Raw genomic sequence first — 24,384 nt, 5'->3', positions numbered from 1 at the left:
TTCATGGTCCCCTACAGGTTCATGGAATGCGGAGGCTGGCCATCTACCACATTTTCCCTCTGGGTCTGCTTTCATTCTCTCCTTCACACACAGTGTTCCTGGTATTAAACACAGGTTTGGAGAGCCTGGGAGGAGCAATTTGAGGTCTAAAATGGAATGTGTGGGAAGTTAGGAGGGGTAGGAGGGGGCTTGTAGTTACTTTGTCATCCATAAGTGAAGCCACAGCATGGAGCTTCCGGGCTAGAGCTATAGAAGAAAAAAGAAAAAAGAACACCTAAAAACCAAACACCAAGAATTTGTTGAGGACAATGGCAGAGGTATCATAAAAATAAGACTGGGATCTATTTTTCAAAATTGTCACTTCAAGCTCTTCTTAGAGAAGGGTCTAGAAATGTGTATGATCACATGCAAACTGATTGACTAATAAGCCCACAAAAATAAAGGAAGCGTATCACTCTGAGGGACAGAGGAGATGTGGCCAACTTTGCTCTGCCCCTCTTAGCAGAAATCTGAGTGAGGGGCTGGTGGGAGGATATTAGACTCATGAATGGAAAAAGTTGTACTCCAATTGGCAGTCAAACCCCAAACCAAGACTGGGTTGCCTTGTGATCCCTGGTCCTAGCTCAGTCTTTCTGCATCAAATCAGGCCTGCAGGTCCAGATATGAGCCATTCCTAAGGCCATGACATGAGGTGTCAGGGGGCAGGGAGAGTGTGGGCTTCAGGGACCACTCATGGTGTTGCCAGGGCAGGAACTAGGTGGTATCCACAGGCTCCTCCGCTGAGTCTGGCTAGAAACAGGAGAGTGTGTGGTGGCTGATTTGGGGATCAATTGGTCACAGAGTGAAAGGACTAGGCTAGGAAGAAAGGTCTAAAGACAGAAGGGAGAGACGCTCAAGGTACAGCTCAGAGCTGGTCTCCAGAACATATTCAGAGCAGCTTTTGAACTGATCTCCATTAAGTTTACCACAGTGGAAGTTGTGTGGCCATTTATTCCATGACTGCATTTTTAGGCAGAATAAAAACTCAGCCATCACAGACTATTGGATATTAAGAAGACTTCTAGGGCCCTAGAAATCTATTTTAAAAGGTTAAATTTCTTCAGTAGTGTTCCAAGATTCCCCTTGTTGTATTTTACTTTCCCTTTGGATTTTTAAAGGATTTTCTTCTGTTTAATAAGCAATGAAGCCGCTGATGACTTCCATCCATTCGTCCATCTCTATGTATTTGAACCTCATTTTTATATATATCCCTCCCTTCAGCCTTATGCAGTCTCCATTTTCAGCTGAAGATTTTTAATTCTCTAAATGTATTCAGAGATTCTGTTTCCCAAATCATGAATCCTGAAGTCCTTTTTCTGAATCCAAAGTTTCTCTTAAAGCAGGTTAAGCTTTCATCCTAGCCTTCAGCAGAGACATGTAATGAATCTCAGTGTGCTTCCGTGTACACCAGGGTGACACTGGTACCCCAGAAAATGGTGCAAAGAGGTTACCATGGATGAAGTAGGTAACAGATACTTAAGTAGCAATAAAACAACAGTCTTGATGACCAATCAATAAGGACAGATAAGTAGCAAGCACTTCACAGGCTTGCCTCATTTAATTCTCAAAAGCTTCTGTGGACTTAGAGCTAGCAGGCATGACACCTGTTTTAATGGGAACCTGAGGCTTACAGAGGTGCAGCTATTTGTGGGAGCTCACACATCTAGTCAGTGGTGGAGACAAAATGGATTACAAGTGGCTTTGTACGCTGTGACATGCAGGGCTATGATGTAGGTGTGAAAAGAACACTATGGGAGAAGCATCAGGTGACCTCACAGAGGAGGTGACATTGGGGCTGGGTCTTGCGTTCAACACAGGAAAGGAAAGAACAGGAGCAATCCTGTTCCTGTGACTGCTATTAATGATTTGCAACTACTTGAGTACTACCAAATGTCTTTGTTTCTTGGGGCCACATGAAGAAGTCCCAGGGATGTAGAATTTAGGATTAGAATTCATTTAGCTCACAGCTGAAGATTCCAAAGCCAGCTGTTCTGACAGATTTCACAGGTTGGGCAAAGGGTGGAGGTGGGAGGGGTTGGGAGAAATGGTAGGAGAGGGGTTTTTGATGAGTTCCTCTCCACTTCCAAAAACAACCCAGAGAGCATTTGAGTTGCTCACTGCACATTCATCAGTTGTCAAAACTGGCACTTCTCTTTGTTGAACGAGACAATGTAGAGGAGAGAAAAGGCACATTCTGACAAGTAACAATGACTAGGGTGCCTGGTTCTAATGCCACGAGTTATGTAAATGATTTTTTTAAAAAAGCAGGGGAGGGTGTTGTTGTCAGGAGCTATAAATTTGATGCTTAGGGACTTTAGTCAATTGACTGTCTTTTAATGTATTTTCCTTTTAGGAGGTAATTTAAATGTCCAAGGTTATTGATGGTCTTAAAGGGGGAAAAAATAACCTAGCACAGTGGAAAGAGCAGGGGTGTGGTAAGATGAGATCAGGGTTTTGCTTCTGTCCTTTCTGTCTAAGCTGCGTGATTTGGGTAGGAGTACCAGGAGGTACCACCGTGAGCCTCAGCACCTCCATCTTGGGAAGTGTGACAGGGTCACCATTGTTACTTCCCTGGCCTACAGAGTTGTTTTATCAATCTGACTGGCTGAGAAGGTGCTTCCACCCAGCAAGCAGCATGAGGTATTTGTATAACTTAGCTTGGGTTTTGGGGTTAGACATACTTGAATTGAAATCCCAGATTTGCTGCTGTCCAGATGTGTAGACCTTTTCAAGATTTTTCATGCTGTCAATCTTAGGCTTTCTAATCTGTAACATGCACATAATACTATAATCCTATTTCCCCAAATTTCTTTGAGGAGTGACAAATACAATGGATATGTAAAGTATAGCCCCTAATGCAAGTATTTTTTTTCCTTTTTTTTAAAGTTCATTTGTCCCTTTCTAATGGTTTGGATTCATTTAAAAGAGAAAATCTGGATGGAGAAGGACTAGGACAGCCACATGATGTGATGAGACCTCTTTTGTTATAAAATGGGAGGCCCCTAGTTCTCCAACCTGGCTGTCCATTGGAACCACCAGGGGTAATTAAAGGGATCCTCAAACTGGCCCTCAACTCCAAAGATGCCCGCTTCAACAGGACTGCAGTGGGACTCTGGTCTTGATGTTGTAAAAGCTCCCTTGGTGTTTCTGATGCACATTGAAGACACTTGTTGCTTTGCAAACTTCAACATTAATGACCTGGAGAACTTGTTAAAATGCAGGTTTTGAGTCTCCAGACTGGGGATGGGGCCTGAGATGATTTAGCATTGCTGATAAGCAGCCGGAAGAAGGTAGGCTTAACAGCAATCTGAATGGCAAGTGGCTAATGACCCATGATATTTTTCTCAACCTTCAGTGTTTACTAGAATAACCCAGGAGCTTATTGAAAACACAGCACTGGGGCCTGGATCTGGCCTTCAAAGTTCTGTTTCCCTTAATTTAGGGAGGGGCCCGAGAGTATCAGTGATGGATAATGTTCAACCCCCAATCCCATGATGCTAATTTTGTGATTTTATAATAGGACCTCTGTCCCAGATCAATTGTTCACTACCAGACTCTTAAGTCTAAAGTTGCATGTATGAGCTATCACTGCCAGAAACATGAAAGATGGGTGAACTCAGTTCATGTGATGGGAAGACATGGCCGATCTTCGAAATCACATACATCTCCAAACTCCAGAATTCTCCTTTTGAGTTAAAGGGGACTTTGGCAGAATTCCTCTGGGTTAGCAGGATTGACTGTTGCTGAACTACCCACAAATTAATAAGGAGAGTATCCCTCCCTGACAGGAGACAAATAGGATGCCCCTGGATCTTTCTCTGCTCTCCATGATACATCATGCTTTTTGGAAGCAGAATCCCAGAGAGACAGCTGGTCTTCCCAACCTTGGGTTCAAACCAAGGAAACAAGGAGTTGGGAATAAAGAATAAGCTGCTTATTCAGTAGGATGGATCACTGACCTTTGAAAATCTCAAGGACTTCCCAAAGAATTTGGCTGGTGACAGACGCTTTCTTCCTTTTTTTCTTTTTACCCTTCTAGCTTCCTCTCATGCTAGTGAGCTAGAATGTCCTCTATTTAGGGGAAGGCTTTTACCACTTTCCAAGAAAAGTTCTAAAACAACTATGAGGCAGTCAAAAGCGTGATTCTGAAATTATTACTTTGGATAAACATATGGAGGGTGCTGTTTTCCTAGAACATCATGAATTTTTAAACACAGTAAAGTGAGGTAAGGGCAATCATGTGGGAATGAAAGAGAACAATACCCAGATTTTCTTGCTTCCCCTTTGGAAGTATTTATATCTTTAAGAACATTTGACCAGTCTATGGAAATAGCTGTGTGACAGGGAGAGAGAGGACCGAAAACTCAGTGAACACACCAGGTCCTTGGCCACCCATATTCCAGGTACTCAACTCTGCACTGTGCTCCTGGGGTCCCAGCGGGACCTTTGAAGAAGAGGGTATTCCATTGGGCCTACTTGGCTTTCCTAATATCCCTCTGCACCTGGGCCAGACTGGCTGAGCGGAGAGCAGCCACCAGCTGAGGTTCCCCCTAATTACCCAGAATACCCTTCTCAAGAGGTGGCCACCCTGCTCTGCTCCTCCCTGGCCTCAGGGCCTTGCCATTGTTTAGGCATGGGCTTCAGTGTTGTCCTCTACGGCCCATGAAGTGGAAGGAAGCCTGAGTGGGGCTGGGGCACTCTGCAGTGACAGGCCCCAGGGCAAGGTGGAGGCAGAGCTCCAGACAGGAGGAGACCCCTGGGATGACAGGTCTCAGGCATGGGGCTCTGGGAAGGTGTAACTCTCACCTTCAAGATCAAATGGAGGACTAGGTGGATGGGGGGCACCAAGACAAACCTTTGCTATCTTTCAGTTTTGCCCTGAGTTAAGTTTTGATGGGACAAGGGAAGAATCAGTGTATTTTTACATTTACTGAAAACTTCTAACCAAACAAAGAAACAAAAACTGTGTTTTTTTTTTTTTTTTTTTTTGTGTGTGTGTGTGTGTGTGTGTGTGTGTGTGTGTGTGTTTGCTAGAAATCAGGGGTGAAACTCCTGTCAGATCCCATGTCTTGGTTTCAAGGCAGTGGCTGCTCATGGAATCTCAGAGAAGGATGGACTTTGGCCAGGGATGTGTATGCCATTGATTTGCGGATGTGTACCATGCCTCACATGGAAGACACTGCCTTAAACACTGTCAAATCTTGCCTCATTAATGCTCTTAACGGTATGGATTAGGCATTATTCTGGTCTTCATTTTGCAGAGGTCTGCCTTAAATGCTGAGGACAGTGTTTCGGTCCTGGGGTGGCAGGAGAGTAATTGGATGGGCTGGATTGCTTCTTAAATGTGGATCCCTAGACTGATGGACTGACTTGGTGACTACTGATGGACTGGTGTGGTGACCAGTGTTGGTGCTCCTGACTAAGGGGAAACCTCCAAGACCTCCAAAACACCTGGACCTCTGATTCTGGAATTTTGGAGATTTTGAAACACTGGCCTAGATGACATTTGGACAGTTCCCACGCTTCCTGAAAATCCAGGATTCCTCCTTTGGAACATCATCCTGATTACCCTCAAAGGAACATAAAAGCCCAGGGAGCAGCAGTAGCTTATGCTACCACCTCCCATGCATTCTCCAGTCATTCCAGCTCTGGTGTCTAAGTCTAAGCCACAGTCACTGACGGTGACAATCTGACCACTCCGCCCCCAGCTCCATCTGCTGTCAGCCTCCTACACCCTGCCCGCTTCCCTTCCATAAAATCCAGAAGCTCATCATCATCTGCAAGGTTTAATCCATCTCCACTTCAGGAGGAAGTGGACATCTTTATTCTCTGTAACTAACTGCTGTTCCCTTTCTTGCTGTGCCAACTATTGAGCCCCCTCAGGCATATGACCCCATCACAGAATGTGATTCTCCCATTCAGATGGAATGGAGTCATGTATAAATTCACTTCAGACTGTGGGACAGAGAGACCCTCGCCTCATCTTCTATCCCTTCCAGCCCCTGCTCTGCAGCTCCTTCCAGCATCTTCATAACTGTAGGCCACAGTGGATCCTCTCAGTCTCTGTCCCTCTCCTTCTCCAGCTACACTTCTGTGTCTAAGAGGCAGTGAGTAGCGATGCTGGTTCCTTCCACTTGGAAGGAGGAAAATTAGATATTGTATCACTTTTGCTAATTTAAGCTCTGCTGATGAGCACACTGACCCAAGCAAATCAACCAAATCATTCCCAATCCCTCTTGACTGCGAGAAGTTTAACCCACGCCCTGGAGAAATGGAGGCAGGCAAGAAGGAGGTTTGCATACCCTCAAGGTCTCCATAAGCATTTGGCTTGAGAACGAGTTAAAAACAATCCACAAGACCACTTAGGAAAGCCAGCACAGCATATTATCAGTGCCTGGTACAAAGTCCCCTTCATGTAACAGTGAAAGATGCCAGGATTATAAAAAGGGTATTTTCTGCTCAGTTCAGCTCTCTTTGTGACTTCCAAGAAGTCAAATATAGGTCCATTTTCTTCCTTCTCAATTTATCACCTGTACCATTTGGGACATGCCTATCATCACCAGGCTGCTTTGATTGAGCACTTAAAATATTCCAAGGGAAATAAAAACTATGCTTTTTAAAAAATCTCCTATCACTTGATTCTATAAAACACTCTAGCTTGTTTGGTTACTCTAACCTGGTGGTAGAACATTCTAAATGCATCTTAGAACAGAAGAGCAAACAAACGGAGCCTAATTGATCACCTTGAAATAGGGAATGAGAACGTGCACATCAGCCACACTTCCCACAGGGGTGTTGCTGACGGCTCCTTGAATGTGCACTGTTAATTCTCCAAGGCACTAACTAAAATCATCTAAAATAGCTAAGGCAGCTTAGAAGCTGTGCTGATCTTAAGAGCCCCTAGCCCAGCTGACTGCACTGAGCTCTGTCAAGGTGCCCTAAATCTCATCAACTGCAGTGGCTGCAAATTTGAAATTTTCAGAGAGGGTAAAAGCATCCCTGATTCCTTTCCAACATAGGCTTTGACCCCAGGAGAAGGGAAAATCATTTTCCAGCACAACTTTCAGAGGGGCATTTGTACCAGAAGTCAGATATGTTGTTTTTGCCACATTCAACAGGTGTGGATTTGTTTATTCTACTCTATACCTGCTCCGGTTCCAGCAGCAGCTTGGTACAGGTTGTTAACTTAGAAATGCCCAACACTGAACCTCAGAGCCAGAGCCTAAGTTGCAATCTAGCCTGCACTGTTAATATTAAACCAGCACAAATGAGAAGACATTGCTCTTTCCTCCCTGTGTCATTACCTTGAGCTCCTTGACTGTAGAAGAACCTTTGAGCCGACTCAACATCCAAGAGTCTGTGAGCAGACTCAACATCCAGAAAATAATCCATTTTGGGATAATCCATCCTTGACCTTCCAGTCGCCGAGTTTAGAGAGAAAATGTTCACCTGGATGCCTATAAAGAGAAGATAATCCACAATATTTTAGACTGTCAAGATTAAAATATGTATATACTTCAAAATTCTTGAATAAGAATATTCCATTATAATATCCCATTATTTGACTGACATTTCCAATTCTAAGCCCCCCCCCCCATCCAACAGTACTTTCTGTTTGAATGAGAAAATATAACCGTTAGCTAACATTCATTTAAAGTCATATATTCTATTCAGGAAAAACAGATGATCCAAGCTAACAAGAGGTAACATACCAGTCTGTCCCTGCTTTATATTAATTGGAAAATACGTTGTTAAATTCACAGGCTCTCAGTTGTAATGCCTGATGAATGGCATCATTTAGCGTCAGCCATTGGAAAGGTTGATCATCAATTGATCTAGGGACTTTTGGATTCCCCTCCACCAGGGAGAACTGCCTAGAAATGTGACTCCATTCACAGAGTCCCTGAGTTTATGACACACTGACTTGTTTGCTATAGAAATGCCTAAAATTCCTTCCTTTGCAGCGATTCCCTCTGGCACATTTTATAAAGTGCTATAGGATCCTCACCTACCAGCACCCGACACAGGCTGCTTATGAGAAAGAATCGTGGTTCTCAGAGCAGCAACAATTACTGCAGCCTTGCAATGATTCTCAGAGCAGTATCATGCACTTGCCCATCAGGAAGTAAATATGCTTCATCCAAAAAAAAAAAAAAATCCATCCTCTTTTTGCAAGCCCATGCAGCCTTTCCCTGATAATTGCACAAACGAAGTATCTATTTGGGCAGGATGTGCTTTTGAAAGAAATGAACAAGACAAAGTCATTACAATGAAGCTCAGAAGGCGAATTCATTAGGTCTCTCCTGCTACCGGTACATGTTTTAATTTAAGAACCCAAGTCTGGTAGGAGCAAACTTTTTAAAAATACCCAAAGGTACCCAACAGCAAATTATACTTACTGCAAAAAAAAATCGAGGACTGCCAGCAAACAAGAGCAGTTTCAGTCAGATGTCTTTGATCTCACTAAATATTCTCGGTGGAAGTAAACGATTTTGATAGTTTGATTAGATCAGAGATGAATAATGCATTCTGTTCATTGGACTTCCTCTATCAGATAAAATGGCCAGAGAGCGTTACCTTAGCAACAGAAGGTGACGCCAGCCGCAGCCTCTCTGTACCCTCCCCTGTGAAGGAAGAAAATTACCAGTTTCCCATGCAAAACTTTGGCAGCAAACCATCAACATCCACATGTAGATTTTACATCGTTTAGGGTCATTCCTTACCCATCTCCCTGGGTTTTATTCAGAGAAATGCCATAGTCACTAAGAATCAGATTTGTGGTGTAATCATTCATTTGCATAACCTCAAGTCCCTGTTTGATTTGTAACCACAACAGAATAGCAGATGAAACAATGAAACAATGCACATGAGAAAGTTGTCTGCACACTGTCCTGGGGTACCCCTTCCCACTCTGATGCTGACCTCAGGGCAGCAGGGATGCGAGCTGGTGAGGAAGGGCCATGGGTGCCAGCATATGTTCAGCATCGCCGGTTATAATTAATACACAGAACAGTCACTGGCATTGAGGCTGAAAATAACTCTTTCCTTCTGTGCATCAGTCACTGGAAGCAGCTTTAAAAGCTGTCTGAAAGATTTTGAAAGACGCATTAGAACACAGATCTTAAGGGAAATTCCCCCCCACCTCTGAAAAGGAAAGACACAGGAAAGGAAGATTCTGCAAGTTAGCAGATACTCACCTGCACTTGTTGACCCCTTTCAACAGGACGCCGGAGAACAGAAAATGAAGCTGGGCAGCGCCGCCGAGCCCGCAAGCCCAAATGAGCAGCTCCTAATTTTCCCTTCAATCTTGAGTCAAGAGCCCTGAGTGGAGGAAAGTGACGGATTTGCCCATTTTATATTGTGATGAAATGCAACCCCTAAGAAGAGATCTGAGTGGGGCTGCTCTAAAGAGCACATTAAACTGCTAATTTAAGAAAATTGAAAGGTTTTGTTTTACTGTCTTTTATATATTCTTCTCTGCAACCCCCTCAATTTAATTTGCATTTAAAATTATTCTCATGTCTCCACAGCTCTCCAAGGTGCGGAGCACTTTCTAATCATGAAGGCTGCTCCGGTAGGGTTTGGTGCAACACCACTTTTATTCTGAGCTGCAAAACAAGGTGGGTAATTATAAATGTGAGCTGTTTTCTGGAGAGAAATACAGAGGGCACGTTTGGTTTTGCTCCCTCCCTCTTCCTTGGGTTTTCTTCCTCTTCCTGCTTCTGACAGTCTGGTCAGATCTCAACACCACCTCAAGACATTCCTCTCTATGTGAATGCAACAAAATAATCCCAAGAACAAAAGGAGAATTTTGGTTAGGTCCCTGAGGTTATTCTGAGCTGAGATCCTCCCTCCCAAACCTCAGTAAGGACATGGAGGTGCAAGTCTTTGAGCTCTGTTTGTGAAAAGCAGATTGACAGCTACGTAAGACCTATTGTGGACTTTGCACAACCCTCTTGCCTCTTTTGCAGACGAACCAGAATTGTTTATCAGTGTGGTGTGGTATGCAGCGTATTGGGTTGTTGAGAAGGGAGAAGCAACATCTGAGGAGACCTGGAGGGAAGATCGTGGGCCTCCCCTCCCCTGTGTATGCACTTCTGCCAACTGCCCTGGACACAAACAAGGAAACAGTCTGTTGTGGGCTCTCCCACCCAACCAGAACGAATCAGTCCCCACTGGTACTGCAGATAGTTGAACCTGTTGGGAGAAGGCGAAAGCACCCAGCGTAAGCCTCTGTAGGGAAGTCAGCTTGGACTTTCAGAGCTTTGCTCAGCCCCAAGGACTCACTCTCTAAGGTTAAATTTCTATTCAGCCCGCAATGGAGACATGCTGAACACTTGACATTTACAAGAGGAGAAAGCTGTCTTCTAGATCCTTTCGCTTACAGTCAGGTGTGGGCGACAGGTTCTGAACTCTCTATTGTGATTCCACGGAAATTGTAATGACTCATAGGTAAGGGAGAGAAAGAGAGAGAGAGAGAGGGAGAGAGGGAGAGAGGGAATATGCACAAGTCTACTGCTGGTGACAAACACCAAACACTTAGGTGAGCTGAAATGCATGTGTGATTGAAGAAGGGAACACTAAATAGGACATTTGAAAAACAGAGTTGATTTCCAGAGTTGGGACTGGGTTTGGAAGCCAGGCATTTCTGGAGAGTTGACCAAGAGAGGAAAATTTGGAAAACCTTACAAAGTGAACAAGTCATATAAAAAGGCCACAATTTAAGAAAATTCACAGGGAAAAAATTTCATCTTAAGAAAAGACATGTATTTGGGAAGGGGATGGTAATTCTCTTGCAAAAAGGGGCTTCATTTTACCAAGTACTTAATTACTAGATCTTTAATGTTATGTAACTAGCATCTGAAATGGATTTTCAAAAAATGATTTCATTTTCTGCAGAACAAAGCTATAGATTCCATCTAGGAATATATATGTGAGGACATTATTTTTGAAGGTAGGGAAAGAAAGTAATGTTCAAAAGGCAATGTCAAAATAGCTCAGCTGTTTTGTAACTTGAATCTGTTCCAAAGCAGATATGATAATATCAGAGAAGGTGGCAAGTTTGTCCAAATATTCAGACTGATGTTTACATAGCAATGAACAATTCACCTCAACACACTTGAGACGTCAGCTCTGTGAAAGTTAACAGAAGAGATGGCATTAACATCTCTGTGTCCCAGAAATTAAACATTGTTTTTGAAAATTCTAAAGTAGATTCATGTCTTTTACACTGATGGCACCAGAACTGTAGGGTAGAATCTGGAATCTAGTAGTGTAGACTTTTCTGTTTCTGGTTGGTGTGAAGAGGACATGTGCGCGAGTGTTCTATAGATGGGAGGAAGAAGTACTGAATAAATTAAACATAGAAGCATATTTCATGGAGGGATCTAGAGACATATAAAGCTATCAACTTGTATTAATTTATCTTTGGGGCATATTTTTTTATTCTATGGAATGGCACAGATTCAAGCATTCTGAGAGAGAAGATGAGATGATTTGAAATTAGATAACTTGCTCTTTTTATACCATCTGATTAACTTCCAATGGAATCAGTCTGGGCTTAATCTGTTTGCTTAAGGTTCTTGTAATTTACAATTTTACAATGAATTTTTTCTTGTTTGATTGCCTTTTTATATTCCGGACTACATTTTATATTTGTGTTAGATCATGTGATATTCTGCCTTCAACCTGCCTGGAATCTTGGGGAAGTTTCTCTTTTTCCTAATAAACCCAACCAAGTGTAAAATATCCGAAGCTCTCTTAAAGGGTAATGTCACCTTGGATCTCTTGTGGGTACCTATGTTGATGACCTTGGGTGACGTGCCAGCACAGTTGCTCCCTGAGTCTCTGTGGGGATTGTTCCAGGAACCCCCATGGATACCAAAATCCTGGATGCCCAAGCTCCTTATGTACTATGGCATAGTATTGGCATAGAACCTATACAATCCTCCTCCTGTATCCCTTAAATCATTTCTAGATTACTTGTAATACCTAATACAATGTAAATGCTATACTCTGTTGTTCAGGGAATACTGACAAGGAGAAAGTCTGTCCATGTTCAGTACAGCTGCAGTTTTCTTTGACTAAATATTTTGATCCAATATGGGTGAGTCTATGGGTGTTGAACCCATGGTTTCTGTATAGAAAGCAATATTAATTTATTTTTTATGAATAGTTGGCCCCAAAATAGATTTGTTTCAGGGAAATGGTTCCTCTGTTTGGCAAGACCTTCTTTTATCTACCAACCTCTCATTCATTGGAAATATATCCTTCCCTTGCTCCTTAAAACTTGTCAGCAAATAGTAGGGGTACTGCAAAGGTTTTATCTCAGACTTTGTTCATACTAAATTCTCCCTGTGAGAAGATACTGTCAGCCATCTGCAGTTATTTTCACTTGTAATGAATTTTCAGTCTCTTTTCTTTAAGAAAGTTTTGATAATAGTTGGAAAGATAAAGAAGGCTGAAAAGGTAAGGAAAAAAGTTTCATAGGGAGGAGGAGCTTAGTTCTGTTCCACATAAGCCTGTTGTCATGTTTTGGGGGCCTACCTATGTATATGATGTCATATTCTGCTCAAAGAAAAAAGCATTAAAAGCTGAGGGGGGGTGCACATCTGTAAGCCCAGCAGTTCAGGAGGCTGAGGCAGGAGGATCACAAGTCAAAGCCAGCCTCAGCAAAAGCAAGGCGCTAAGCAACTCAGTGAGACCCTGTCTCTAAATAAAATACAAAATAGGGCTGGGGATGTGACTCAGTGGTCCAGTGCTCTTCACTCTGGCTTTATGGCAGATGATGATATTTGACTTCACTCTCTCTGGCAAGGAAATAATGTTGTCCCCAATTCTTTGCATGTGTGTTTGTGTCATTTATTTTCAACTCTCCTGGAGGGGGCTAAAAATTATCTACAAGTTCAATAGCATTTCCCTAGTCCTAAAAGTCCAGATAGCAACCTGAAGATATCCAAAGACATATTGAAGAAAGAAAGAATTGTGATATCTAGGGGCCACAAGTCTAATGCATACTACACCAATCAGAGGACCCCTGAGCTTCCAAAGTACATTAGGAAAATAAGACTGAACATAGCAATGAGAACTCACAGGAGAAGGAGTGTGAGTTCTATCAAAATAGCATGTCCAAGGGAATCTGCAGGCTGTTTCAATCTTTTCAGGTTCTAAATACACTGTCAGACTCAACTGCAAGTTCCTTATACTTAAATATCAATGCTTAACATTTTCCTATGTATATGTGCAAGGATAATCGATGCATGTTTGTGTGACAAATATTATTTTTATTATTCATGACACAGTTCCTGCTTTGTTTTTTTCAGAGCTAAAAACCTTTAGGATGCGTCACCTTAAGGCACTGGAGAGACTCAGATCACATCACAAATATCAGGTTTCCAAATTATAACTCTTCACGCCCAGTGGATCAGAGGTAACAGAAGACCCAGCTCAAGATGCTCAGAGCAGATGATGGCAGAGGGATTTGCTTCTGAAATAAAGGGGACCTTATTTCTATTCACCACTTTCTAATTTCTCATAAACCTGATTAGTACATGAAAACAGAAAACCAAGAATCTGTCACTTAGCCACCAAATACTCATTGCTGGGCAATTAGCACTAAAGAAAGGTCACTAAGTCATTCGGGAGACAGTGCGGTGAAGTAGTTAGAAATATTGGCATGGAAATCTAGATTCTGGTGCCAATTCGCTGAGCTGGTTAACCCCTGTCTTTGTTTCCATCTCTGTGATATCCAATTAAAATCAGGGGCAAGGGGCTGGAGATGTGGCTCAGTGGTAGAGTGCTTGCCTGGCATGTGTGAGTTCCTGGGTCTGATCCTCTGCACCACATATAAATAAATAAATAAAGATCCATTGACTACGAAAAAAATATTTTAAAAAAATCAAGGGCAAGCAAGATAATACATGTAGACCACAACAGAACCCAAAATACTGAAAGTATTGAGGTTAGTATTATTTAGAAATATTTTTTGGACAGCCTACATACACAAGGAGTTGTAGAAATAAGACACCCTGTCCCATCCGCCCAAACCATATCCAAATAGTACATCTTTGGAAATAGTACCTTGATCACTGTGTGTGTCTCTAGCCCATGTGGTAGTTAAGTATGAATATGCAAATATTAAATGAGTTAATATGAGCCAAGCATCTGGTATGGTGCTGGGTTGGTAGCATGTACCTAGGAAGATTTAGTTCTTGTCGTGATTTTCCCTCATAGAGAGCTCTTAAAAGTCCATTCTTCATTCGGGAGGACCGTGCAAATTTCGGGAGCATCAACGATTTATGCCAAAATATACTCACCTGAAGGACATCTGTCATTCTTTTTACTACCTTGCTTTCCCGAGAAAAGTTGGCAACAGTGAGTTAAAAACTGGCAGAATTTTCACAAGTTCACCTTCTTTATCCTGGGCCAAATTCAATGGCATAAGATGTGTCGATGCTCATAACAGAGCAGGAACTTTACACATTGAGTAATGGCTGGACATCTGATGTTTCTGTTCTCCCAGGGATGGTTCCACAGATGTTCTCCAACAGGAATGTTCAGTCACTCCTTGTTCATTTGTTACAATTTGATTGACACATGTTTGTCACTAACAGTGCCAGGTACTGTCCTGTTGCTGGGAATACAAACAATCTGCTGGACCAACTCCTTTCCTTGGGAGATTACGAATTAGCTGAATTTAGATTCTTCCATGTGTTTTCGTGTTAAGGCATACATTGAAAGCGATCATATTTATAATGGAGCGGATGCATACATAGGCAGTCAGGACCATGGGGCAACATCTTGGCAGGTTAGTGGGAAGCCTTAGGTACCATGCTCAATCTTGAGTGTGTTTGAATTCTCCATGGCTTTCCAAATTAGGTGAAGAGTCTGGTACCTCGTTGGTCATGGGTAAATAAAGGAGTAGACATTGTTACACTTGATGTTGTGTCTAATGTTAAAACTCGCAGGCTGGCATCCTCATGCCCAGACTTTGAATTAGTCTCTTATTTTTTAAAATTATTTATTTATTTTTTAATTTTTTACAGACTGCATTTTGATTCATTGTACACAAATGGGGTACATCATTTCATTTCTATGGGTGTACAGGATGTAGATTCATACCATTCGTGTAATCATACATGTAAAAGGGTAATGATGTTTGTCTCATTCCACCATTTTTCATACCTCCTCCCTCTCATTTCCTTCTACATAATCTAAAGTTCCTCCATTCTTCTCTCACTCCCCACCCCCCCATCCCCATTATATATCATCATCCACTTACCAGGGAAAACATTTGGCCTTTGGTTTTTTGGGATTGGCTTATTTCACTTAGCATGATATTCTCTGGTTCCATCCATTTATTTGCAAGTGCCACAATATTATTCTTCTTTATGACTTAATAATATTCCATTATGTATGTATGTGTATATATATATAGATCTATATCTATATCTATATCTATATCTATATATCACAGTTTCTCTATCCATTCATCTGTTGAAGGGCATCTAGGTTGGTTCCACAATCTAGCTATTGTAAATTGAACTGCTATAAACATTGATGTGGCTGTGTTACTGTAGTATGCTGATTTTAATTAAGTTCTGTGGGTATAAACCGAGGAGTGGGATAGCTGGGTCAAAAGGTGGGTCCATTCCAAGTTTTCTGAGGATTCTCTACACTCGAATTAGCATTTTATAAAAAGGATTAGAGGCTGACTGATGAAAAAAAAAATGTGGCACCAGGTTTTAAACAAATAATCTTTAAAACACATTGAGAGCTATTGGTTTCACACCAATTGTTTGATTTTTAAATGTGCTTTCACAACACAATAATGACAGTTGCCTTGAGTGAGTTACCATGTGTCCCAGCTCCTTTGTGTATTTCACAGGTCCCTCCTGGAAGGAGAAATAACAGAATGGCATTGTATTTCTCTAGTTGGGGGATTGCAGGATCCAAGGGAATTGGGAGAAATCCATGCTCTTTAGCTGTTAGGGCCTCGGGAGGGGCATTTTTTCAGGTTAGTGTAACCTCCTCTGGCAGGGGAGACACCTGGACAGCATTCTTTTAAAGAGCCCTTGATTTAAAAAGCTGGTAGCGGTAAACAGCAAGAATCTACATCACATTTTAAACATAGCTCCAGAGGAACTGTGATTTAAAATCAAAAGTCTTCTCATTCCTATGGCAACCAGCAGAAGTATTCAACTGAGGCTCCACGCTGTGTACATTAAGCGTGCGGGTCCGCCCCGCCTTCTGCTGCCAGCTCCCTCTGGATCCAGCCTGAACCTAGCCGAACTGTGCACCTTGAACAAAGCTCCTTTCTGAGCGCAGGCTGGTTTCCAACCTGCCACCAACCAGACCAGAGAAGAGTTCTCCCCGAGGACAGCTTCACCAACCCAAAGGGACCGTGCACCTCGAAATAGAGACACTGTCTGCTTCCCCAAGTTGACATGTTTGAGAGCTCCTTGTTTTAAAGCCAGACACAAATCTGTGAAGAGATTCCCTTGAGTTACAACCCATTTTAGGAGCAGCTACCATGAAGGTAACATATGTGGTGAGACACAGCCAAAAATCACCCGCCGGGCTGCAGCGCAACGCTGGGAACATTTATAACACATCCCAGGAAGCTGGAGTTAGTCACGGGCGTGGAGAGATCCCTCCCAGGCGACTGGCTCCTGGGTGGTGGGGCGTGTTATCATCTCTGCCTGCTCTTCCAGGAGGATGAGGGGGCTCCATGTGCTCCTGGGGGGCTCCATTTTTTTTTTTAAGAATGAGAAATTGAAACCTGAGATTCAAAAACTCCAAAACCAGGGAAAGACATGCACAAATGCTAGCTGAATGTTTTCTACATTTCCAAGGGAAAAAAGAATTGGGGGAATGAAGACTGCCTGGGTTGCTTTGTATAAAAAAAAATCTCTCTTAGACTCCGAGATATTGACAAAATATGGACCAGTCACTCACTCCTTTTGAAAAGGGCCAGAGGAATGTTCTGGGTTTGAGAAAAGATGATATCCCCATGTGCTTCCCCCTCCAGTCCAGCCATTTCTCCTGTGTTCCTGTGCTTTTCGATTAGGATCTTTATTTAGGGAGGATCCAAATTAAGATTCTTCCTCAGTCACTGTGTTAGTGGTAGATTTAAGGATGGAGGCAACTGTTGCTTTTTGAACTTAGGCACAGTGTTTTCCACCTCTGAGTTTTTCTTTTCACTTGTAAGATGGCAATGTTAAATTATTTAGCCTTCAAGGTATCTACCACCTCATATTAGCCTGTTTTCCATTACTATAATGAAAGACTCAAGAGTGGATAATTTATAAAGAAAAGAGGTTTATTTAGCTTAAGTTTGGGAAGCCGAAAGTCCCAACAGCATGGCACCAGCTCTGGGGAGGGCCTCCTGGCTGCATCACATGGCAGATGGCATCCTGGTGAGAATTCACGCAGGAAGGAGAGGTCACATGGTAGAACAGGAAGCCAGAACATGGGGAGGGAACAGTCTTGCTCTTTTTTTTTTTTTTTTTTGGATTGTTTTTCATCTTTTATTTAGACATTCTTTTAGACTTACAGGAAAAATTTCAAGAGTAGTAGATACCCTTTTGACTCATGTTTCCCAAACTTAGCATTTTACCACATTTATTTTGTCTTTCTCTGTGTTTTTATGTACATGCATTGTCTACATATGTATATATATTTGTATGTATATATCTATATCTATCTATCTATATGTACATATTCTTTATATTTATATGTTGCTTTTATCTGTATTTAAGAGCAAGTTGATTTGTTATATCTCTTTATCCTTAAACACTTTAGGGTCTATTTCCTATAAAGAAAGAATTCTTTTACCTAACCCCAGCATAATTCCCCAAATCAAGAAATTAACCTTGGTGTGATCATATTCTAAGGTCTAATCTGTAGACCTTATTCCAGTTTCACCATAGTCTCCATAAAGCCTTTCATAGCAAAAGAGAACTGGAAGTCATGGGTTGCCTCCCATTGTTGCATCTCTTTAGTCTTCCTTAATATGGAACTGTTTCCTCACCTTTCTTTGTACTTAATTGACATTTTTTAAGAAAACAGGCCAGTTGTTTGCTAGAATATCCCTTGGTTGGGGTATAACTGATGGTTCCCTATGACTAGATTCAGCTGTACTGTTGTGCTCTAAGCGTGGAACTAATGTTCCTATCCTTTTCTTTGTGACCCAGTCCAGTTGAAACCTTGCTGTCAGATTCTATGCAAGTCTTATTTGTGACTTAGGGTGGATCCCTTGAAATTTCCTTGAGCAAGTAGCAACTGTTTGAATGATTGTTTTTCCCCTTAAATCCCATGGAGCTTAAAGAACAAACATCCCTACCACAGTCATTCATTCTAGGAGAAAGATAGCACATAGTTAAAAGGATGGAGTTTGAATCTTGGATTTATCTGGGTCCAAATCCTGGCTCTAGTCCTTGTTCTCTATGAGATCATAAGAAACTTATTCTGTGGCTTAATTTCTTCATCTATAAAATGTGACCAATTAGAGTATAAAACCTCTAGGGTTGTTGTATCAAACAACATAATATGTGGAAAATGGTGAACTAAAAAAATTTTTTTAAAACTTCCCATTATTAAGTCTATCACATGGAAAGTGCTTAGAAGAAAGTTCTACTTCAGGCAATATGAGGCACTACGCATTGAGGAGAAAAATGTAGCAGTATATCATACATGATGTGTATGTATGATAAAAATGGTATAATGGTATGCTGCTGTATGTTTTTCCCAACCCTGTGTTCCATGAGGTTACATTAGGAACTTGAAGTGAGTCATATTGGGAATATTTTAATCATGGGAATTCCTAACACTATGAATCTCAGTTGTTTCTCTCTCTTTCTCTCTCTCTTTCTTTTCCCAGATTTGATTGCTAAACGTTGACCTGCACAACACTATCCACTAGTGATAGGAGAGCAGGATTCACAAAAATAAGTTGTGGGGCCACAATTTTTCCTGGAGGTAAAATTTGGGTAGCCAAGATCTAAACTCTGGTAGCAGGCTTGCTCTTGGTAACAACCCTGTCATGAGAACTAATCAGGGTCCCATAAACACAGTATCAGATTCTTCTAAGGGCAGCTCCCAAATGACCTTCTGCTAGGAGTCACCTCTTGAAGGTCCCATTCCCTCTTAGCGTCACCATACTGGAGACCAAACCCCCAACAGGTGACTCCCTGGGAGACAAACCACGTGCAAACCAGCGTGAAGAAAGTCTCAACTTGTCAGAATGGAAGCCAGCAGAACTGGGACCTGGTCAAATTTCTTTTCATAAAAGCAGCTGAAGATACGTGCAGGTGGACACACTGTGAGACCCGTGCTATACTGTCTTGCGACTTACAATGTGTCACTATTGCCCAGGAGCTTGGAACCACAGAGCCTTGGGCCTCACCCCAGACCACCCACTTCAGAATCTGCACTGTGCCAAATCTTCATTGGTCGACTGTTCCAGGCTACCTTACCCCACCCCTCTGAGGTTACTATTGGTTATCACAATAACCAGGTGACACACTGGAAGTGCAGAGATTAGGTGACTTGCCTAGAGTCACATCATGGGTGATTAAGTGGCCTTGGTGGGGTCAACTTAAGGCTGACTTCCCCATGTGACAAGTCAACTAAGAGGGGCAAGGAACCAGTCTTCTTCAGATGGTCCACTTTCTTCACCCTGGTTTGCACGTGGTTTGTCTCCCAGGGAGTCACCTGTTGGGGGCTTGTTGGTTAAGGGACAGGGTTTCCAGGCACAGAAGCCCCTCCTCACCTCTCCTCCAACTTGACGCAGTACTTCCAAAATCGCTTGACTTTCCTGACAACCTCACATGAGAATTGGGGTGGGGGTCCTCTATCCTCTGTTCTACTCCATTCCACAGAAGAGGTCAGGCATAGGCCTTAGAGACAGCCCTCGTGAGCAGGAACTGACGGAGCACAAGCTAAAGCCCAGGTGTTTGGGTGGCAAGCTCCGATTACCTCGGCGCCTCCACATTGTGCCTGAGTCAGGATGTTCACCATGCTGCAGGGCCCAGCTGTTCTGTGTCCATCTGGACCTCGAAGACCAGAAGGATGGGGAGGGGTGCCTCGTGGGTGATGTTTTAATTAAAAAATATTTTATTGTGGCAAAATACACATAAAAATTGCTACGTAACCACTTATTGGTATTGGACAGATGCATGTTGCTGTGCAGCGTCAACGCTATTCACACCCAGAACCCTTCTCATCTTGCCAAACTGAGACTCCATGCTCATTAAACAATGGCTCCTCTGATTCCTTCCTCCTTTCAGCCCCTGATAGATGCTGTTCTCTTTTCTGATTCTATGAATTTAAGTATTTTGTGTAAGTGAGATCATAGAGTTTTGTTCCCTCTGTGACTGGCTTGTTTCACACAATGTCATGTTTTAAGGTTTCAGGTTGTAGCATATGTCAGTTTCCTTCCTTTAGGGCCGAATAATATTCCACTATATGTGTGCCTTAAATTTTGTTTATCCATCTGTCCATCAATAGATACTTGAGTTGCTTCTTCTACCCATTGGCCACGGTGATAAATGCTAAGAACATGAGCAAACAAGTATCTCTCCGAGACCCTGTTTTCCATCCGTTTGGGAATATATCCCGAAGTGGAATTGCTGATGAATATAGTAATTGTATTTTTAATTTTTTGAAGGACCACTAAATCGTTTGCCAAGCGGTTTACCGTTTTACATTTCCGCCAACAATGCACAAGGGTTGCATAGTCTCTACATCTTTGCCAATACTTATTATTTTCTCTTCTTCTGATAGAAACTATCCTAATAGGTATAAAAAAGTTCTTGGGATGGCCTGGCTCACAGACTGACTAACCCAATAGGTGTCTGACATAGAGGCCAAACGACTTTGATTTGCGCTTGTTATAGAGCCAAGATGGTAATCATGCCGCTAAGAGAATAAGAAGACAAATCACAAACAGGGAGAGAAAATTTGCAAGCCATATATTTTAATAAAAGACTCATCTTCACTAAGAAAAACTCTCAAACCTCACTAATAAGGACACAAAACCATAAAATACAAAGATGGGCAGGAGATTTGAGTATATTGCCAGAGAAAATACATGGATGAAAACCAAGCACATCAAAAGATGTTCAACACCATTGGTCATGGGAAAGGCGGGTTGACGCTTATCAGAATGTCTAAACTGAAAAAGACTGAGAAGCCCAGGTGAGATGAACGCTGTGGCAAAACCAGCGTTCTTACCCTGCTGGTGAGAGGTGAAATTCTTACAAATATTTTGCAAAACACTTTGACAGTTTTTTCAATAGTCACCTACCATATGATCCAGCCCTTCAGCTCCTATCAAACACCCAAGAAACGAAGGCCTATGCTTGTGAAAGGGTTGACACATGATTATTCATTGCTGCTGTATTATTAACAAGCCCCGAGCAGCAAACAAGCCACATGTCACTCAAAGGAGGATGGACACCACGTTGAGATTTACTCACCCGATGAATTGCTGCTCAGCAATGAAAGAGAAGGAACCACTGATAAGTGGGACAACAGATGGGTCTCAAAATCATTATGCCAATTGAAAGAAGCAAGACCAGAAAGTACACAGGGTTTGATTCAATTTACCAAAAATGCAAACTAATATATACAGACAGAAGGAAGATGGGCTGTAGCCTAGTGTCTAATTAGGTAGGACACAGGAGAGATGAGAATACAAAGGACTTAAGGAAAATTGGGGAATGACAGGCCTGTTCATGACCAGGGTTGTGGGGATGGTTGCAGAGCACATATAGTTCCAGAGTGTATATAGTTCAGAGTGAACAAATGAAATTACACTCTTGAAATATACTTATATTCATCGGGTGAGTAAACCTCAACGTGGTGTCCATCCTCCTTTGAGTGACATGTGGCTTGTTTGCTGCTCGGGGCTTGTTAACAATACAGCAGCGATGAATAATCATGTGTCAACCCTTTCACAAGCATAGGCCTTCGTTTCTTGGGTGTTTGGTAGGAGCTGAAGGGCTGGATCATATGGTAGGTGACTATTTATTGAAGAAACTGTCAAAGTGTTTTGCAAAATATTTGTAAGAATTTCACCTCTCACCAGCAGGGTAAGAACGCTGGTTTTGCCACAGCGTTCATCTCACCTGGGCTTCTCAGTCTTTTTAAATATACACTCTTTAAATATACTTATATTTCAAATATACTTATTTTTTTTACTGTGAGTCAATCACACTTCTAAAAAGTTATTGTTACAATTGAAGGAACAAGTAATACCAAATTGATTTAATGTCTGCTTTCCCGTTTTACTCCTTTTATTTTTCTGAGAGATTGGAACGTCGACTGCTAAAGATGTGAGCCACTCGGTAGTGTTTTCTTTCCTTGGAAAGGGTGATACTAGGTGCATTTTGCTGTTGGGTTTGTACAACTCGTTGTGAGACTTCTGCCTTTGTCTGGCAGCAAATCTCGCCGTAATTATTTTTTTCATAGCAGCAAGTCATTTTGAACACTAATGCTAGAAGTCAACTGTTCTTAGTGTAGCATTTGAGCTCAAATAATACACCGAAGAGTGGCTTAGCTCCAGCAAACTGAAACAACTAGTTGCTCAGAGAAGAGGTAAATATACTATGGGAAGTTGGTCTGCGTGACTTCTTCCTCTTCCCGATCTCTTTCCTCTTCCACTCCCTCTTCCTCCTCCTCTTTTTTTTTTTTTTTTTTTTCTCTCTCTTTCTCTCTCCATCTTTGTATCAGTGCTGGGAATGGAACCCACGACCTTGGGCATGCTAAGCAAGCGCTCTACTCCCAAAATACACCCCCAGCCCCCAAAACACATTTAAAACATTTTTATTAGAACATTACAATCATACAGAGTATTTTCATCCATTAGAGAGGGGGTGCCGGGGATCGAACCCGGGGCACTTAACCACTGAGCCACATCCCCAGTCCTTTTTTACATTTTATTTAGAGATGGAGTCTCGCTAAGTTGCTTAGGGCCTCACTAGGTTGCCAAGGCTGCCTTTGAACTCCTGATTCTCCTGCCTCAGCCTCTCAAGCCACTGGATTAGAGGCATGCACCACATGAGGGACAATTTTGACAAAAACCACACATCCAAGGAATTTGATTTCAATTCCAATCTCCTATCTTTTCTCTCCCCTTCTCCCTCCCCCTATTCTCCCTCCTCAACCTTACTAATCTTTCTTTTGCTCCTTTGTTTATTTATTTTTTGATGGTCCTTTTTATGTATACCTAAAGCTGAAACTCCCTTTGGCACCTTTGCTTGTGAATAGAGTGTGATTTTGTTCAGTTCATTCCACGTACCTTCCCCTTTCCCCTCCTTCCTCCTGCCCTCTCCCTCTCCTGCTCCACTGACCTTCCCTGAATCTTTATGATGGACAATCCCTTTCCAACAGCCTTTCCCCCCTTATTTTCCTTTTAGTTTCTACATGTGAGAGAAAACATTTGACTCTTGATTTTCTGAGTCTGGCTTATTTCACTTAGCACGATTTTCTCCATTTCCATCCATTTACTAGCAAATACCCTTGTTTCATTCTTTATGACTGAATAAAACTCCATTGTATATATATACAAATTCTCTTGATCCATTCATCTACTGAAGGGCATCTGGGTTGATTTCATATTTTGCCTATTATGAATTCCAAAAAGCACATTTTTGAGATTTTAAACTAAATTATACAGGTTTCAAGACTGAAATATCTTTGAAACGACATAAAAATATACATTAGAAAGTGGAAATGTTTCTTTGGAATGGTTAGATGGCTTTCTTGTATTGTTCAAACAGATTTTTAAATGGTATTAAAGAATTCTCATGTCATCCCTTGAACAATGTGATTAACAAAAATATGACTGGATCCATTTTGACTTTGACTTTGGTTTCCTTTAGTTTACCAGTTGGTCTGGAGTTCTCTGCCTTTTAGAAAAAAAATTATCTTTCTTTCAAAATTCACTTAACATGGAAGAAATTCTCTTATCTCCCAGTAATTACCAGAGTGGCACTTTCTCCATTTCAATTTCTTGTCTACCCTTTAGAAATACTGGGAAAAGCCACAAACGAGAGAGAGAGAGAGAGAGAGAGAGAGAGAGAGAGAGAGAGAGAAACACACACACACACACAAACATGTACACACAATGAAAATCTGTTCTTAGTAACAAACATTCTCACATTTAAAAATTAAAAATTTAAATTTTCTTCTGATAATTGCTTTATCAGAAGAAGTGAGACTTGGGTTATTTGCTGTCTATAAGGGCTGAGTTGCTTGTGACATAAACATGAACTCCCTATGATATCAAACTAGTAATTGAGTAATGGATATTTCCTATCATTCCACAAACATCATTTAACA

At 41.8% G+C, this 24,384-nt stretch overlaps 1 protein-coding gene across 1 annotated transcript in view; it reads right to left on the bottom strand.

The window, feature by feature from the left end:
- Window positions 1–7,461, bottom strand: part of Phactr1 (phosphatase and actin regulator 1) — a 501,682-nt gene extending 494,221 nt beyond the window's left edge. Inside the window, exon 1 of the mRNA XM_047557907.1 lies at window positions 7,344–7,461. Coding sequence (XP_047413863.1) covers window positions 7,344–7,446 — 103 coding nt within the window. The 5' untranslated portion in view covers window positions 7,447–7,461. The remainder of the gene's footprint in view (window positions 1–7,343) is intronic.
- Window positions 7,462–24,384: the final 16,923 nt, after the last annotated feature.

Source organism: Sciurus carolinensis, chromosome 7 (genome assembly GCF_902686445.1).
Source record: "Sciurus carolinensis chromosome 7, mSciCar1.2, whole genome shotgun sequence".
Classification (NCBI taxonomy): Eukaryota; Metazoa; Chordata; class Mammalia; order Rodentia; family Sciuridae; genus Sciurus; species Sciurus carolinensis.
The sequence above is the reverse complement of the archived record's forward strand: the minus strand, read 5'-3'. Positions and strand labels throughout refer to the sequence as shown.